The sequence below is a fragment of the Oncorhynchus mykiss genome, unplaced genomic scaffold, assembly GCF_013265735.2.
Source record: "Oncorhynchus mykiss isolate Arlee unplaced genomic scaffold, USDA_OmykA_1.1 un_scaffold_235, whole genome shotgun sequence".
Taxonomy (NCBI): domain Eukaryota; kingdom Metazoa; phylum Chordata; class Actinopteri; order Salmoniformes; family Salmonidae; genus Oncorhynchus; species Oncorhynchus mykiss.
This window is the reverse complement of record NW_023493701.1, coordinates 224503-241970: the sequence shown is the minus strand read 5'-3', so window position 1 is coordinate 241970 and position 17468 is coordinate 224503. Positions and strand designations below refer to the sequence as shown.

The window sequence follows — 17468 nt, the reverse complement described above, 5'->3', positions numbered from 1 at the left end:
CTGTTGGCCCCAACCTGCCTCCTCTCTGTTGGCCCCAACATGCGTCCTCTCTGTTGAACCCAACATGCCTCCTCTCTCTTGACCTCAGCATCTCTGTTGGCCCCAACATGCCTCCTCTCTGTTGAACCCAACATGTCTCCTCTCTGTTGAACCCAACATCTCTGTTGGCCCCAACATGCCTCCTCTCTGTTGAACCCAACATGTATCCTCTCTGTTGAACCCAACATGTCTCCTCTCTGTTGACCCCAACATCTCTGTTGGCCCCAGCATGTCTCCTCTATGTTGGCCCCAGCATGCCTCCTCTCTGTTGGCCCCAGCATGTCTCCTCTATGTTGGCCCCAGCATGCCTCCTCTCTGTTGGCCCCAACATGTCTCCTCTCTGTTGAACCCAACATCTCTGTTGAACCCAACATGCCTCCTCTCTGTTGAACCCAACATGCCTCCTCTCTGTTGAACCCAACATGTCTCCTCTCTGTTGAACCCAACATGTCTCCTCTCTGTTGAACCCAACATGTCTCCTCTCTGTTGAACCCAACATGCCTGCTCTCTGTTGGCCCCAACATGCCTCCTCTCTGTTGAACCCAACATGCCTCCTCTCTGTTGAACCCAACATGCCTCCTCTCTGTTGAACCCAACATGTCTCCTCTCTGTTGAACCCAACATGTCTCCTCTCTGGTGACCCCAGCATGCCTCCTCTCCTCATTCAGGATTGTTTACAAACACAGCCCACAGGAATCTACCAGTTCTCTTGGAAGTTGAGTTGTGGTAGAGTCCTTCTGATTGACCATCCAGTCATCTTGGAGGTTGTGTTGCAGTAGAATCCTTCTGATGGGCCAGACAGGAAGTCAGAGAGAGCTGGAGCAGAGAGAGAGATGAGAGACAAGGCAATAAGGGCATTCTATGCCATCAAAAGGAACATAAATTTCAACATACCAATTAGGATTCGGCTAGAAATACTTGAATCAGTCATAGAGCCCATTGCCCTCTATGGTTGTGAGGTCTGGGGTCCGCTCACCAACCAAGACTTCACAAAATGGGACAAACACCAAATTGAGACTCTGCACGCAGAATTCTACAAAAATATCCTCCGTGTAAAACGTAGAACACCAAATAATGCATGCAGAGCAGAATTAGGCCGATACCCACTAATTATCAAAATCCAGAAAAGAGCCGTTAAATTCTATAACCACCTAAAAGGAAGCGATTCCCAAACCTTCCATAACAAAGCCATCACCTACAGAGAGATGAACCTGGAGAAGAGTCCCCTAAGCAAGCTGGTCCTGGGGCTCTGTTCACAAACACAAACACACCCTACAGAGCCCCAGGACATCAGCACAATTAGACCCAACCAAATCATGAGAAAACAAAAAGATAATTACTTGACACATTGGAAAGAATTAACAAAAAAAACAGAGAAAACTAGAATGTTATTTGGCCCTACACAGAGAGTACACAGCGGCAGAATACCTGACCACTGTGACTGACCCAAAATTAAGGAAAGCTTTGACTATGTACAGACTCAGTGAGCATAGCCTTGCTATTGAGAAAGGCCGCCGTAGGCAGACATGGCTCTCAAGAGAAGACAGGCTATGTGCTCACTGCCCACAAAATGAGGTGGAAACTGAGCTGCACTTCCTAACCTCCTGCCCCATGTATGACCATATTAGAGAGACATATTTCCCTCAGATTACACAGATCCACAAAGAATTTGAAAACAAATCCAATTTTGATAAACTCCCATATCTACTGGGTGAAATTCCACAGTGTGCAATCACAGCAGCAAGATTTGTGACCTGTTGCCACGAGAAAAGGGCAACCAGTGAAGAACACACACCATTGTAAATACAACCCATATTTATGCTTATTTATTTTATTTGTATTTTATTTTAAAACACTGTATCTATATAATATGACATCTGTAATGTCTTTATTGTTTCGAAACTTCTGTATGTGTAATGTTTACTGTTAATATTTATTGTTTATTTCACTTCATATATTCACTTCATATATTATCTACCTCACTTGCTTTGGCAATGTTAACACATGTTTCCCATGACAATAAAGCCCTTGAATTTAATTGAATTGAGTTACTCTCACAGTGTTCTGGGCCAGACAGGAAGTCAGAGAGAGCTGGTACACAGAGAGAGAGAGAGAGAGAGAGAGATACTCTCACAGTGTTTTGGCCCAGACAGGAAGTCAGAGATAGCTGGACCAGAGAGAGAGAGATACTCTCACAGTGTTCTGGCCCAGACAGGAAGTCAAAGAGAGCTGGTACAGAGAGAGAGAGATACTCTCACAGTGTTCTGGCCCAGACAGGAAGTCAGAGAGAGCTGGAGCAGAGAGAGATACTCTCACAGTGTTCTGGGCCAGACAGGAAGTCAGAGAGAGCTGGAGCAGAGAGAGATACTCTCACAGTGTTCTGGGCCAGACAGGAAGTCAGAGAGAGCTGGACCAGAGAGAGAGAGATACTCTCACAGTGTTCTGGGCCAGACAGGAAGTCAGAGAGAGCTGGTACAGAGAGAGAGAGATACTCTCACAGTGTTCTGGGCCAGACAGGAAGTCAGAGAGAGCTGGTCACCTGTAGGCCTTATTAACTAAGGATTTAGCTCTACCATTTAGCTCAATGAATCAAAGGTTAGGGAGTGGATGCTGCCTGCTCTGTTGTCTCTCCGTTTGTTTGTTTTGAGTTACGCCCCATTACTTCTGTTGTAATGGTCTGAGACCGGAGGCTAAATGAGGGGTGAAAGACCATTACTTGGTGATAAGTGTGGTAATACAAGTCTGACTCTCTGGGGAGTCCTGGTGCTTGGACTAGCACTGTCATACAGCCCTAACCCTTTGGCCCAGTCCAACACTACATACCACTATCGTGTGTGTGTGTGTGTGTGTGTGTGTGTGTGTGTGTGTGTGTGTGTGTGTGTGTGTGTGTGTGTGTGTGTGTGTGTGTGTGTGTGTGTGTGTGTGTGTGTGTGTGTGTGTGTGTGTGTGTGTGTGTACACCACCCAATCTTCCCCCAGAGGTAAACAGAGGGCCTGTTTCACTCACCAGCATTCTAGACATACCAATGGGTCCCTGGAGGGCTGGGTTGCACACACACACACACACACACCGGGTGTGTGTGGACGTACCGCTGCTGGACATGACATGTATGTTTAATGGGGCTCAGTGTGTGTGTAGCTCAGTTCAGTTCAGTGAGTTGGTGGAGGTCAATAAGGGGATCCAGACATTCTCAAGTGTGTGTTCCTTATATTGAGTTGCAACAACCCCCCCACCCCCCCCCCCCCCCCCCATTTTTACCTCAGAACAACCTAAATTCGTTGGGGGATGGACTCTGCAAGGTGTGGAAAGTGTTCCACAGGGATGCTGGCCCATGTTGACTCTACAAGGTGTTGAAAGGGTTCCACAGGGATGCTGGCCCATGTTGACTCTACAAGGTGTGGAAAGTGTTCCACAGGGATGCTGGCCCATGTTGACTCTACAAGGTGTTGAAAGGGTTCCACAAGGATGCTGGCCCATGTTGACTCTACAAGGTGTGGAAAGTGTACCACAGGGATGCTGGCCCATGTTGACTCTGCAAGGTGTGGAAAGTGTTCCACAGGGATGCTGGCCCATGTTGACTCTGCAAGGTGTGGAAAGTGTTCCACAGGGATGCTGGCCCATGTTGACTCTACAAGGTGTTGAAAGTGTTCCATAGGGATGCTGGCCCATGTTGACTCTGCAAGGTGTGGAAAGTGTTCCACAGGGATGCTGGCCCATGTTGACTCTACAAGGTGTTGAAAGCGTTCCACAGGGATGCTGGCCCATGTTGACTCTACAAGGTGTTGAAAGTGTTCCACAGGGATGCTGGCCCATGTTGACTCTACAAGGTGTTGAAAGTGTTCCACAGGGATGCTGGCCCATGTTGACTCTACAAGGTGTTGAAAGTGTTCCACAGGGATGCTGGCCCATGTTGACTCTACAAGGTGTTGAAAGCGTTCCACAGGGATGCTGGCCCATGTTGACTCTACAAGGTGTTGAAAGTGTTCCACAGGGATGCTGGCCCATGTTGACTCTGCAAGGTGTGGAAAGTGTTCCACAGGGATGCTGGCCCATGTTGACTCTACAAGGTGTTGAAAGTGTTCCACAGGGATGCTGGCCCATGTTGACTCTACAAGGTGTTGAAAGTGTTCCACAGGGATGCTGGCCCATGTTGACTCTGCAAGGTGTGGAAAGTGTTCCACAGGGATGCTGGCCCATGTTGACTCTACAAGGTGTTGAAAGTGTTCCACAGGGATGCTGGCCCATGTTGACTCTGCAAGGTGTTGAAAGTGTTCCACAGGGATGCTGGCCCATGTTGACTCTGCAAGGTGTGGAAAGTGTTCCACAGGGATGCTGGCCCATGTTGACTCTACAAGGTGTTGAAAGTGTTCCACAGGGATGCTGGCCCATGTTGACTCTGCAAGGTGTTGAAAGTGTTCCACAGGGATGCTGGCCCATGTTGACTCTACAAGGTGTGGAAAGTGTTCCACAGGGATGCTGGCCCATGTTGACTCTGCAAGATGTGGAAAGTGTTCCACAGGGATGCTGGCCCATGTTGACTCTGCAAGATGTGGAAAGTGTTCCACAGGGATGCTGGCCCATGTTGACTCCAAAACTTCCCACATACAGGACATTTAAGGCCCAGTGCACCACATTTGTCAAATTAATAATATTATTATTCTTCTTTGTTATTTTTTTCATTGGGTGTTGCAGCAGCCTCAGCACCTCAGCTTCCCCCAGCTATGGATGGAACATTCTTGACACTAAACTGTATGAAAACCTCAGCAGCGTTGCATTTCTTGACACAAACCGGTGCGGCTGGCACCTACTACCACACCCCGTTCAAAGGCACTTAAAGCCGAGCCTCCTTTTACATCTACGGGGCTGTAGGGGAGCGGGTCGAGAGCTTCAAGTTCTTTGGTGTCCAAATCACTAAGGACCTATCATGGTCCAAACACACCAACACAGTTGTGAAGAGGGTTCGACAGGGGCAGAACGACAGATTTGTACCTTGTCAGCTCGGGGGTTTGAACTTGCAACCTTCCAGTTACAAGCCCACGCTCTAACCACTAGGCTACCCTGCCGCCCCACAATCTACATTAACAATCTAAATGGACCAAAAAGAGACAATAGAAAAAACTGTCAATGGCAATGTGAGAAAATGATGGTAACTAGTCTGACATAATAACTAGTAACTAGTCTGACATAATAACTAGTAACTAGTCTGACATAATAACTAGTAACTAGTCTGACATAATACAGGTTAAATGTTTGTTTTTAAATGTAAACCAGGGCAGGATCAGTCATGTGGAGGGTGAACATCTCCTGCTCTGACTGCAGTCTGGACGTGGAGGGGTGAACATCTCCTGCTCTGACTGCAGTCTGGACGTGGAGGGTGAACATCTCCTGATCTGACTGCAGTCTGGACGTGGAGGGGTGAACATCTCCTGTTCTGACTGCAGTCTGGACGTGGAGGGGTGAACATCTCCTGCTCTGACTGCAGTCTGGACATGGAGGGGTGAACATCTCCTGCTCTGACTGCAGTCTGGACGTGGAGGGGTGAACATCTCCTGCTCTGACTGCAGTCTGGACGTGGAGGGGTGAACATCTCCTGATCTGACTGCAGTCTGGACGTGGAGGGGTGAACATCTCCTGCTCTGACTGCAGTCTGGACGTGGAGGGTGAACATCTCCTGCTCTGACTGCAGTCTGGACATGGAGGGGTGAACATCTCCTGCTCTGACTGCAGTCTGGACGTGGAGGGGTGAACATCTCCTGATCTGACTGCAGTCTGGACGTGGAGGGGTGAACATCTCCTGCTCTGACTGCAGCTGGGAGGGACTGCTGCGCGAGGACTGGGCCGCCTGTGAGTGCTTTGGGACGGGGGGTGGGGCCCACGGCAGCACCCGCTGCTCGTTGAAAAGAGTATGAACGATACGTGCTTTCACATCAGTCTCCAAAAGTCTCCAATAACACCACAAAAGGTTGCTAGATTTGTCGCTAGTCGCTTTTTTGAAAATATGTCGCTAGAGGGGTCTGAATACCCGCTAAATATAGCGACAAAGTCGCTAAATTGGCAACACTGCTCTTTGCTGATACCGCATTTGACTTTGAATGTGAGTTTACGTGACCTCAGCTCAGCCAATGAGAAAACCGGGCCGACCCATCTTGGTAGGGGTGGCCGGCTATTTCCCACTTCTCAACCAAAGACTCATTATATTTTAGTACAACAGATAGATTGCACAAAAATATATATAAACAAATCTTATCAGGCCCATGGGCTGCCAGTCATGTCACCTTTTTCATTGTTTGTTGTTGTATATATATATATATATATATATATATGTACATATAAGTGTGTGCCAATTTCGAGCAGCCCACCCAACAAAAAAATGGTCCAGTCCATCTGGTTTTTGCCAGACAGCCAATCCCCCGTGTGTCTGTGTGCGTGTCAGTTTGTCAGTGTCAATAGGGGCTATCCAGTCTTGTTTAACCATGTGGAACAGGGCAGGGCCACTTCAACTAACTGATGTAATATCTCAACGTTATTGCCTCCTAAATACCACCCTATTCCCTATGTAGTGCACTACTTTAGACCAGAGCCCTATGGCCAATGGCACCCTATTCCCTATGTAGTGCACTACTTTAGACCAGAGCCCTATGGCCAATGGCACCCTATTCCCTATGTAGTGCACTACTTTAGACCAGAGCCCTATGGCCAATGGCACCATATTCCCTATGTAGTGCACTACTTTAGACCAGAGCCCTATGGCCAATGGCACCCTATTCCCTATGTAGTGCACTACTTTAGACCAGAGCCCTATGGCCAATGGCACCCTATTCCCTATGTAGTGCACTATTTTAGACCAGAGCCCTATGGCCAATGGCACCATATTCCCTATGTAGTGCACTACTTTAGACCAGAGCCCTATGGCCAATGGCACCCTATTCCCTATGTAGTGCACTACTTTAGACCAGAGCCCTATGGCCAATGGCACCCTATTCCCTATGTAGTGCACTACTTTAGACCAGAGTCCTATGGCACCCTATTCCCTATACAGTTCACTACATTAAACCATGGCACATAGGAGTCTGATCTAAAGTAGTACATAATATGCAACAGGATCTCATTTGGGACTAAGACTTTGTCTTGTTAGAATGTAAAAAACAAACACAAGCCTCAAGAAATCTAGTATTGATGATAGATAAAAAAACATATTTTTCTTAAAATATATGAATTGGTTGTCATGGTGATAGATCAAATAAGAACACTGAAATTAGATAGTTGATGTGTTTAGTTTTCTGTCCCTACAAAGAGTGTTTTTGGTGAACGATTTTACAGCAGTGTGGGAATAAAAAATGAAATAACCACCGAAAGGAGACCAATTTGTTTATTTTCCACTCCAACCACCCGTGTTAAAATGTCATCTACAACGACACACTGGCTAAGCACTTTCCAAGGAACGTTTCCCCTGAATACCACTGTGGGGTTGGTAGCAGCCTTTAGCCTGCTGTATAGTTCAGGAAAACAAACCGTTCCCAAATAATAGTTGGAGCGGGAGCCTAGCGGCAGTGACGAACCGACGTGCGTAGGGCGGTGTTCTCACGCAAAGAAAAGCGTGTAGTGTGGCTGTGGTACATCTGGAATAGTGCTTCTAGTATCTACAGCGGGATCTGTGCACTAGCTGGGATCGCTTCAACTCCTTGACACTCATTTTTAAAGGGAAATTTACCACAGCCGTTGCTTTCTGTAAGTTGATACAATATGGAATCTTAATTAATTTACCGTTTTTTTTTTTGTACATTTTCTTTCAAAGGATGAATATCCCGATAGTTTTATTGATTTCATTTCTCCTCCTCCCACTAACGGAATGTATCAGCTTTATTATTGGAGTTGAATCAAGTTGGATTTATATATTTTCATCTGATTGGCCTACAGCTGCGTTTTGATCAATTATTCGAATTTATTTTTGATAAATGGTAATCGAATAGTTTTTGGGAGGGAGTTTGTAGAATTCTTGAACGACTCCTCGTTTCATTTTGTCTAGTAAATAACGGTCCACTCCAGACAGGCGCACAACCGAGCTGCGTTGGTGGAGTTCTCCACAGGCATATGGAGCTGTTTTGATCATGCATTGATTTGCATTTCGTTTTATATCTCAACTCGGCTACTCACTTGTCGTTTCAAAACGTCTATGGAAACTTTCTAAGTAGAGTGCGACTGTTGTTGATTATATATATTATTTTTTCTCAACGATGTGCTCTCTGCTGCATGAATAATATTGATGTACGTGTTTACTTGGTTGTAAATATTTTACATTGTTGGGACATTCCTCTAACTCCGTGCTTTTATCCACTCCAATGTTATTCATACTTTTACTTTTCAATTTGAAGTAAACATATGGGTGTGATGAGTAAATGTGGAAATGGCGCCACCTGGTGTCAATATGAAGTACCACTTCAAATAATTGACGCTGAATCAGTACGGTAGACCTCTGGTCTGATAACTGTGGGGTTCCTGTGTGTTTGTCTCCACGTGTAGATCTATCAGAAAATGCTGCTCATCCTGCTCGCAGTGCTCATCTTGCACCTCATCATCCTGGTCTTACTGTTTGTCTCAACAATTGCCAATGTGAGTAACTATGATATTGTTGTCTATACCCTACTATAATACAATGTGAATAGCTATGATATTGTTGTCTATACCCTACTATAATACAATGTGAGTAACTATGATATTGTTGTCTATACCCTACTACAATACAATGTGAGTAGCTATGATATTGTTGTCTATACCCTACTATAATACAATGTGAATAGCTATGATATTGTTGTCTATACCCTACTATAATACAATGTGAGTAGCTATGATATTGCTGGCTGCCTACTGTACTATAGCACTGTGTGTGTGTGTGTGTGTGGGGGGGGGGGGGGGTTGTGTGTGTGTGTGTGTGTGTGTGTGTGTGTGTGTCAGTAAGACAGTGTAGTCAATAGGGGCTATCCAGGCTTGTTTAACCATCTGGGACAGGGCAGGGTCGCTTCAATTAACTGATGTGTCAGACCTGGGCTCAAATATTTCAGCATTTGATTGAAATGCTTGCACTTTTGGGACGGCACTATATAATGTGATTGGTTCCATTGTGTCCAGACAAGCTGGATCAAGCTAAAGTTTTAGAGAGTAAACAAATGCTATTTGAACCTGTGTGAGGGGATGGGCGTATGTAGTTTCACGATGGACCTGGGAACCTCTTGTCCTACTTTTAGCAGGCTATGCACATGTTGCGGTGGTGGGGGGGGGGGGGGGGGGGGGGTGTTCTTGTGAGTGGGTGCGTTTACACCCAATTTGGATCTTTGGGATCAATTATTTGCCAAACCGCTGAAAATAAATATCTGAATTGGGCTGCCTGTGTAAACACACCCTTTGTGTGTGAGTTGAGTTCATTGAGTGTTCTGTGTTTTAAGGCTGTTTCATAGATGTGTCTGGGTGTTCTGTGTTTTAAGGCTGTTTCATAGATGTGTCTGGGTGTTCTGTGTTTTAAGGCTGTATCATAGATGTGTCTGGGTGTTCTGTGTTTTAAGGCTGTTTCATAGATGTGTCTGGGTGTTCTGTGTTTTAAGGCTGTTTCATAGATGTGTCTGGGTGTTCTGTGTTTTAAGGCTGTTTCATAGATGTGTCTGGGTGTTCTGTGTTTTAAGGCTGTATCATAGATGTGTCTGGGTGTTCTGTGTTTTAAATACAGACTATAGACCCCTTTCTGTGTTTCCAAACATTGCTGCACACAAGTTGGTGGCAGAACAAGGCAGAATTCGTATAGAACGTCGCCAAAACAAGTCTTAATTACGTGATGCTTACGAGTGCATTTCACACTCCTTTGGGATTAGAATTGGATTTTAACACTCGTATGAATGTCCTGCTTAATAAAATGTGTGTGTCATCGTCGCAAATCAACTGCCTTACACTTTTAAAAACACTAGTAAAATGTCTCTTTGGCTAGCTTTGCTACAGATTATATCAATGAGCGTTAGCATTCTAGCTAACAACTGCTTAGCGACGGCTCAAGCAATAATCAAAAGATCATTGTGAGCATCTGAGAACCCAAAAAGTTATCTTGCTTAGAAGTAATAAACACGTATATCTAGGCTATGTTGAATGGGCGTAGATAGACATGGCTTTCTTACTGCAGCCAAGTGCATCTGTGTGTGATATCAGTGTGTCGTGTACTGACACAGAGTCTATGGATGTGGCTGGGTGTTCTATGCGTAATGCTGTGTTGTGTTGTGGGTGTGTCGTTTACATTCATTGTGTTGTGGGTGTGTCGTTTACATTCATTGTGTTGCGGGTGTGTCGCTTATATTCATTGTGTTGTGGGTGTGTCATTTATATTCATTGTGTTGTGGGTGTGTCGTTTATATTCATTGTGTTGTGGGTGTGTCGTTTATATTCATTGTGTTGTGGGTGTGTCGTTTACATTCATTGTGTTGTGTTGTGGGTGTGTCGTTTATATTCATTGTGTTGTGGGTGTGTTGTTTATATTCATTGTGTTGTGTTGTGGTGGTGTTGTTTACATTCATTGTGTTGTGGGTGTGTTGTTTACATTCATTGTGGTGTGGGTGTGTCGTTTACATTCATTGTGTTGTGTTGTGGGTGTGTCGTTTATATTCATTGTGTTGTGGGTGTGTCGTTTACATTAATTGTGTTGTGTTGTGGGTGTGTCATTTCTATTAATTGTGTTGTGTTGTGGGTGTGTCGTTTATATTCATTGTGTTGTGGGTGTGTCGTTTATATTCATTGTGTTGTGTTGTGGGTGTGTCGTTTATTTTCATTGTGTTGTGGGTGTGTCGTTTACATTCATTGTGTTGTGTTGTGGGTGTGTCGTTTATATTCATTGTGTTGTGGGTGTGTTGTTTATATTCATTGTGTTGTGTTGTGGTGGTGTTGTTTACATTCATTGTGTTGTGGGTGTGTTGTTTACATTCATTGTGTTGTGGGTGTGTCGTTTACATTCATTGTGTTGTGTTGTGGGTGTGTCGTTTATATTCATTGTGTTGTGGGTGTGTCGTTTACATTCATTCTGTTGTGTTGTTTATTTTCATTGTGTTGTAGGTGTGTTCTTTACATTCATTCTGTTGTGTTGTTTATTTTCATTGTGTTGTGTTGTGGGTGTGTTGTTTATTTTCATTGTGTTGTGTTGTGGGTGTGTCGTTTATATTCATTGTGTTGTGGGTGTGTTGTTTATATTCATTGTGTTGTGTTGTGGTGGTGTTGTTTACATTCATTGTGTTGTGGGTGTGTTGTTTACATTCATTGTGGTGTGGGTGTGTCGTTTACATTCATTGTGTTGTGTTGTGGGTGTGTCATTTATATTCATTGTGTTGTGGGTGTGTTGTTTACATTAATTGTGTTGTGTTGTGGGTGTGTCATTTCTATTCATTGTGTTGTGTTGTGGGTGTGTCGTTTATATTCATTGTGTTGTGGGTGTGTCGTTTATATTCATTGTGTTGTGTTGTGGGTGTGTCGTTTATTTTCATTGTGTTGTGGGTGTGTCGTTTACATTCATTGTGTTGTGTTGTGGGTGTGTCGTTTATATTCATTGTGTTGTGGGTGTGTTGTTTATATTCATTGTGTTGTGGGTGTGTCATTTATATGCATTGTGTTGTGGGTGTGTCGTTTATATTCATTGTGTTGTGGGTGTGTCGTTTATATTCATTGTGTTGTGGGTGTGTCGTTTACATTCATTGTGTTGTGGGTGTGTCGTTTATATTCATTGTGTTGTGGGTGTGTTGTTTATATTCATTGTGTTGTGTTGTGGTGGTGTTGTTTACATTCATTGTGTTGTGGGTGTGTTGTTTACATTCATTGTGGTGTGGGTGTGTCGTTTACATTCATTGTGTTGTGTTGTGGGTGTGTCGTTTATATTCATTGTGTTGTGGGTGTGTCGTTTACATTAATTGTGTTGTGTTGTGGGTGTGTCATTTCTATTAATTGTGTTGTGTTGTGGGTGTGTCGTTTATATTCATTGTGTTGTGGGTGTGTCGTTTATATTCATTGTGTTGTGTTGTGGGTGTGTCGTTTATTTTCATTGTGTTGTGGGTGTGTCGTTTACATTCATTGTGTTGTGTTGTGGGTGTGTCGTTTATATTCATTGTGTTGTGGGTGTGTTGTTTATATTCATTGTGTTGTGTTGTGGTGGTGTTGTTTACATTCATTGTGTTGTGGGTGTGTTGTTTACATTCATTGTGTTGTGGGTGTGTCGTTTACATTCATTGTGTTGTGTTGTGGGTGTGTCGTTTATATTCATTGTGTTGTGGGTGTGTCGTTTACATTCATTCTGTTGTGTTGTTTATTTTCATTGTGTTGTGTTGTGGGTGTGTTGTTTATTTTCATTGTGTTGTGTTGTGGGTGTGTCGTTTATATTCATTGTGTTGTGGGTGTGTTGTTTATATTCATTGTGTTGTGTTGTGGTGGTGTTGTTTACATTCATTGTGTTGTGGGTGTGTTGTTTACATTCATTGTGGTGTGGTTGTGTCGTTTACATTCATTGTGTTGTGTTGTGGGTGTGTCATTTATATTCATTGTGTTGTGGGTGTGTTGTTTACATTAATTGTGTTGTGTTGTGGGTGTGTCATTTCTATTCATTGTGTTGTGTTGTGGGTGTGTCGTTTATATTCATTGTGTTGTGGGTGTGTCGTTTATATTCATTGTGTTGTGTTGTGGGTGTGTCGTTTATTTTCATTGTGTTGTGGGTGTGTCGTTTACATTCATTGTGTTGTGTTGTGGGTGTGTCGTTTATATTCATTGTGTTGTGGGTGTGTTGTTTATATTCATTGTGTTGTGGGTGTGTCATTTATATTCATTGTGTTGTGGGTGTGTCGTTTATATTCATTGTGTTGTGGGTGTGTCGTTTATATTCATTGTGTTGTGGGTGTGTCGTTTACATTCATTGTGTTGTGGGTGTGTCGTTTATATTCATTGTGTTGTGGGTGTGTTGTTTATATTCATTGTGTTGTGTTGTGGTGGTGTTGTTTACATTCATTGTGTTGTGGGTGTGTTGTTTACATTCATTGTGGTGTGGGTGTGTCGTTTACATTCATTGTGTTGTGTTGTGGGTGTGTCGTTTATATTCATTGTGTTGTGGGTGTGTCGTTTACATTAATTGTGTTGTGTTGTGGGTGTGTCATTTCTATTAATTGTGTTGTGTTGTGGGTGTGTCGTTTATATTCATTGTGTTGTGGGTGTGTCGTTTATATTCATTGTGTTGTGTTGTGGGTGTGTCGTTTATTTTCATTGTGTTGTGGGTGTGTCGTTTACATTCATTGTGTTGTGTTGTGGGTGTGTCGTTTATATTCATTGTGTTGTGGGTGTGTTGTTTATATTCATTGTGTTGTGTTGTGGTGGTGTTGTTTACATTCATTGTGTTGTGGGTGTGTTGTTTACATTCATTGTGTTGTGGGTGTGTCGTTTACATTCATTGTGTTGTGTTGTGGGTGTGTCGTTTATATTCATTGTGTTGTGGGTGTGTCGTTTACATTCATTCTGTTGTGTTGTTTATTTTCATTGTGTTGTGTTGTGGGTGTTGTTGTCTATACCCTACTATAATACAATGTGAGTAGCTATGATATTGCTGGCTGCCTACTGTACTATAGCACTGTGTGTGTGTGTGTGTGTGTGTGTGTGGGGGGGGGGGGGGTTGTGTGTGTGTGTGTGTGTGTGTGTGTGTGTCAGTAAGACAGTGTAGTCAATAGGGGCTATCCAGGCTTGTTTAACCATCTGGGACAGGGCAGGGTCGCTTCAATTAACTGATGTGTCAGACCTGGGCTCAAATATTTCAGCATTTGATTGAAATGCTTGCACTTTTGGGACGGCACTATATAATGTGATTGGTTCCATTGTGTCCAGACAAGCTGGATCAAGCTAAAGTTTTAGAGAGTAAACAAATGCTATTTGAACCTGTGTGAGGGGATGGGCGTATGTAGTTTCACGATGGACCTGGGAACCTCTTGTCCTACTTTTAGCAGGCTATGCACATGTTGCGGTGGTGGGGGGGGGGGGGGGGGGGGTGTTCTTGTGAGTGGGTGCGTTTACACCCAATTTGGATCTTTGGGATCAATTATTTGCCAAACCGCTGAAAATAAATATCTGAATTGGGCTGCCTGTGTAAACACACCCTTTGTGTGTGAGTTGAGTTCATTGAGTGTTCTGTGTTTTAAGGCTGTTTCATAGATGTGTCTGGGTGTTCTGTGTTTTAAGGCTGTTTCATAGATGTGTCTGGGTGTTCTGTGTTTTAAGGCTGTATCATAGATGTGTCTGGGTGTTCTGTGTTTTAAGGCTGTTTCATAGATGTGTCTGGGTGTTCTGTGTTTTAAGGCTGTTTCATAGATGTGTCTGGGTGTTCTGTGTTTTAAGGCTGTTTCATAGATGTGTCTGGGTGTTCTGTGTTTTAAGGCTGTATCATAGATGTGTCTGGGTGTTCTGTGTTTTAAATACAGACTATAGACCCCTTTCTGTGTTTCCAAACATTGCTGCACACAAGTTGGTGGCAGAACAAGGCAGAATTCGTATAGAACGTCGCCAAAACAAGTCTTAATTACGTGATGCTTACGAGTGCATTTCACACTCCTTTGGGATTAGAATTGGATTTTAACACTCGTATGAATGTCCTGCTTAATAAAATGTGTGTGTCATCGTCGCAAATCAACTGCCTTACACTTTTAAAAACACTAGTAAAATGTCTCTTTGGCTAGCTTTGCTACAGATTATATCAATGAGCGTTAGCATTCTAGCTAACAACTGCTTAGCGACGGCTCAAGCAATAATCAAAAGATCATTGTGAGCATCTGAGAACCCAAAAAGTTATCTTGCTTAGAAGTAATAAACACGTATATCTAGGCTATGTTGAATGGGCGTAGATAGACATGGCTTTCTTACTGCAGCCAAGTGCATCTGTGTGTGATATCAGTGTGTCGTGTACTGACACAGAGTCTATGGATGTGGCTGGGTGTTCTATGCGTAATGCTGTGTTGTGTTGTGGGTGTGTCGTTTACATTCATTGTGTTGTGGGTGTGTCGTTTACATTCATTGTGTTGCGGGTGTGTCGCTTATATTCATTGTGTTGTGGGTGTGTCATTTATATTCATTGTGTTGTGGGTGTGTCGTTTATATTCATTGTGTTGTGGGTGTGTCGTTTATATTCATTGTGTTGTGGGTGTGTCGTTTACATTCATTGTGTTGTGTTGTGGGTGTGTCGTTTATATTCATTGTGTTGTGGGTGTGTTGTTTATATTCATTGTGTTGTGTTGTGGTGGTGTTGTTTACATTCATTGTGTTGTGGGTGTGTTGTTTACATTCATTGTGGTGTGGGTGTGTCGTTTACATTCATTGTGTTGTGTTGTGGGTGTGTCGTTTATATTCATTGTGTTGTGGGTGTGTCGTTTACATTAATTGTGTTGTGTTGTGGGTGTGTCATTTCTATTAATTGTGTTGTGTTGTGGGTGTGTCGTTTATATTCATTGTGTTGTGGGTGTGTCGTTTATATTCATTGTGTTGTGTTGTGGGTGTGTCGTTTATTTTCATTGTGTTGTGGGTGTGTCGTTTACATTCATTGTGTTGTGTTGTGGGTGTGTCGTTTATATTCATTGTGTTGTGGGTGTGTTGTTTATATTCATTGTGTTGTGTTGTGGTGGTGTTGTTTACATTCATTGTGTTGTGGGTGTGTTGTTTACATTCATTGTGTTGTGGGTGTGTCGTTTACATTCATTGTGTTGTGTTGTGGGTGTGTCGTTTATATTCATTGTGTTGTGGGTGTGTCGTTTACATTCATTCTGTTGTGTTGTTTATTTTCATTGTGTTGTAGGTGTGTTCTTTACATTCATTCTGTTGTGTTGTTTATTTTCATTGTGTTGTGTTGTGGGTGTGTTGTTTATTTTCATTGTGTTGTGTTGTGGGTGTGTCGTTTATATTCATTGTGTTGTGGGTGTGTTGTTTATATTCATTGTGTTGTGTTGTGGTGGTGTTGTTTACATTCATTGTGTTGTGGGTGTGTTGTTTACATTCATTGTGGTGTGGGTGTGTCGTTTACATTCATTGTGTTGTGTTGTGGGTGTGTCATTTATATTCATTGTGTTGTGGGTGTGTTGTTTACATTAATTGTGTTGTGTTGTGGGTGTGTCATTTCTATTCATTGTGTTGTGTTGTGGGTGTGTCGTTTATATTCATTGTGTTGTGGGTGTGTCGTTTATATTCATTGTGTTGTGTTGTGGGTGTGTCGTTTATTTTCATTGTGTTGTGGGTGTGTCGTTTACATTCATTGTGTTGTGTTGTGGGTGTGTCGTTTATATTCATTGTGTTGTGGGTGTGTTGTTTATATTCATTGTGTTGTGGGTGTGTCATTTATATGCATTGTGTTGTGGGTGTGTCGTTTATATTCATTGTGTTGTGGGTGTGTCGTTTATATTCATTGTGTTGTGGGTGTGTCGTTTACATTCATTGTGTTGTGGGTGTGTCGTTTATATTCATTGTGTTGTGGGTGTGTTGTTTATATTCATTGTGTTGTGTTGTGGTGGTGTTGTTTACATTCATTGTGTTGTGGGTGTGTTGTTTACATTCATTGTGGTGTGGGTGTGTCGTTTACATTCATTGTGTTGTGTTGTGGGTGTGTCGTTTATATTCATTGTGTTGTGGGTGTGTCGTTTACATTAATTGTGTTGTGTTGTGGGTGTGTCATTTCTATTAATTGTGTTGTGTTGTGGGTGTGTCGTTTATATTCATTGTGTTGTGGGTGTGTCGTTTATATTCATTGTGTTGTGTTGTGGGTGTGTCGTTTATTTTCATTGTGTTGTGGGTGTGTCGTTTACATTCATTGTGTTGTGTTGTGGGTGTGTCGTTTATATTCATTGTGTTGTGGGTGTGTTGTTTATATTCATTGTGTTGTGTTGTGGTGGTGTTGTTTACATTCATTGTGTTGTGGGTGTGTTGTTTACATTCATTGTGTTGTGGGTGTGTCGTTTACATTCATTGTGTTGTGTTGTGGGTGTGTCGTTTATATTCATTGTGTTGTGGGTGTGTCGTTTACATTCATTCTGTTGTGTTGTTTATTTTCATTGTGTTGTGTTGTGGGTGTGTTGTTTATTTTCATTGTGTTGTGTTGTGGGTGTGTCGTTTATATTCATTGTGTTGTGGGTGTGTTGTTTATATTCATTGTGTTGTGTTGTGGTGGTGTTGTTTACATTCATTGTGTTGTGGGTGTGTTGTTTACATTCATTGTGGTGTGGTTGTGTCGTTTACATTCATTGTGTTGTGTTGTGGGTGTGTCATTTATATTCATTGTGTTGTGGGTGTGTTGTTTACATTAATTGTGTTGTGTTGTGGGTGTGTCATTTCTATTCATTGTGTTGTGTTGTGGGTGTGTCGTTTATATTCATTGTGTTGTGGGTGTGTCGTTTATATTCATTGTG

The 17468-nt window shown here is 42.9% G+C and overlaps 1 protein-coding gene across 2 annotated transcripts in view; it reads left to right on the top strand.

Moving 5' to 3' along the window:
• The first annotated feature begins 7610 nt into the window (after positions 1-7610).
• The window catches only part of LOC118948630 (peripheral myelin protein 22-like), a 34624-nt gene continuing 24766 nt past the window's right edge, over positions 7611-17468 (top strand). Inside the window, exons 1-2 of one of the 2 annotated variants that reach the window (XM_036973364.1) lie at positions 7611-7767; positions 8560-8649. In XM_036973364.1, coding sequence (XP_036829259.1) covers positions 8572-8649 — 78 coding nt within the window. In that variant the 5' untranslated portion in view covers positions 7611-7767; positions 8560-8571. Of the gene's footprint in view, positions 7768-8078; positions 8305-8559; positions 8650-17468 lie in introns of those variants that run through there. The other variant, XM_036973363.1, reaches the window with a different exon arrangement.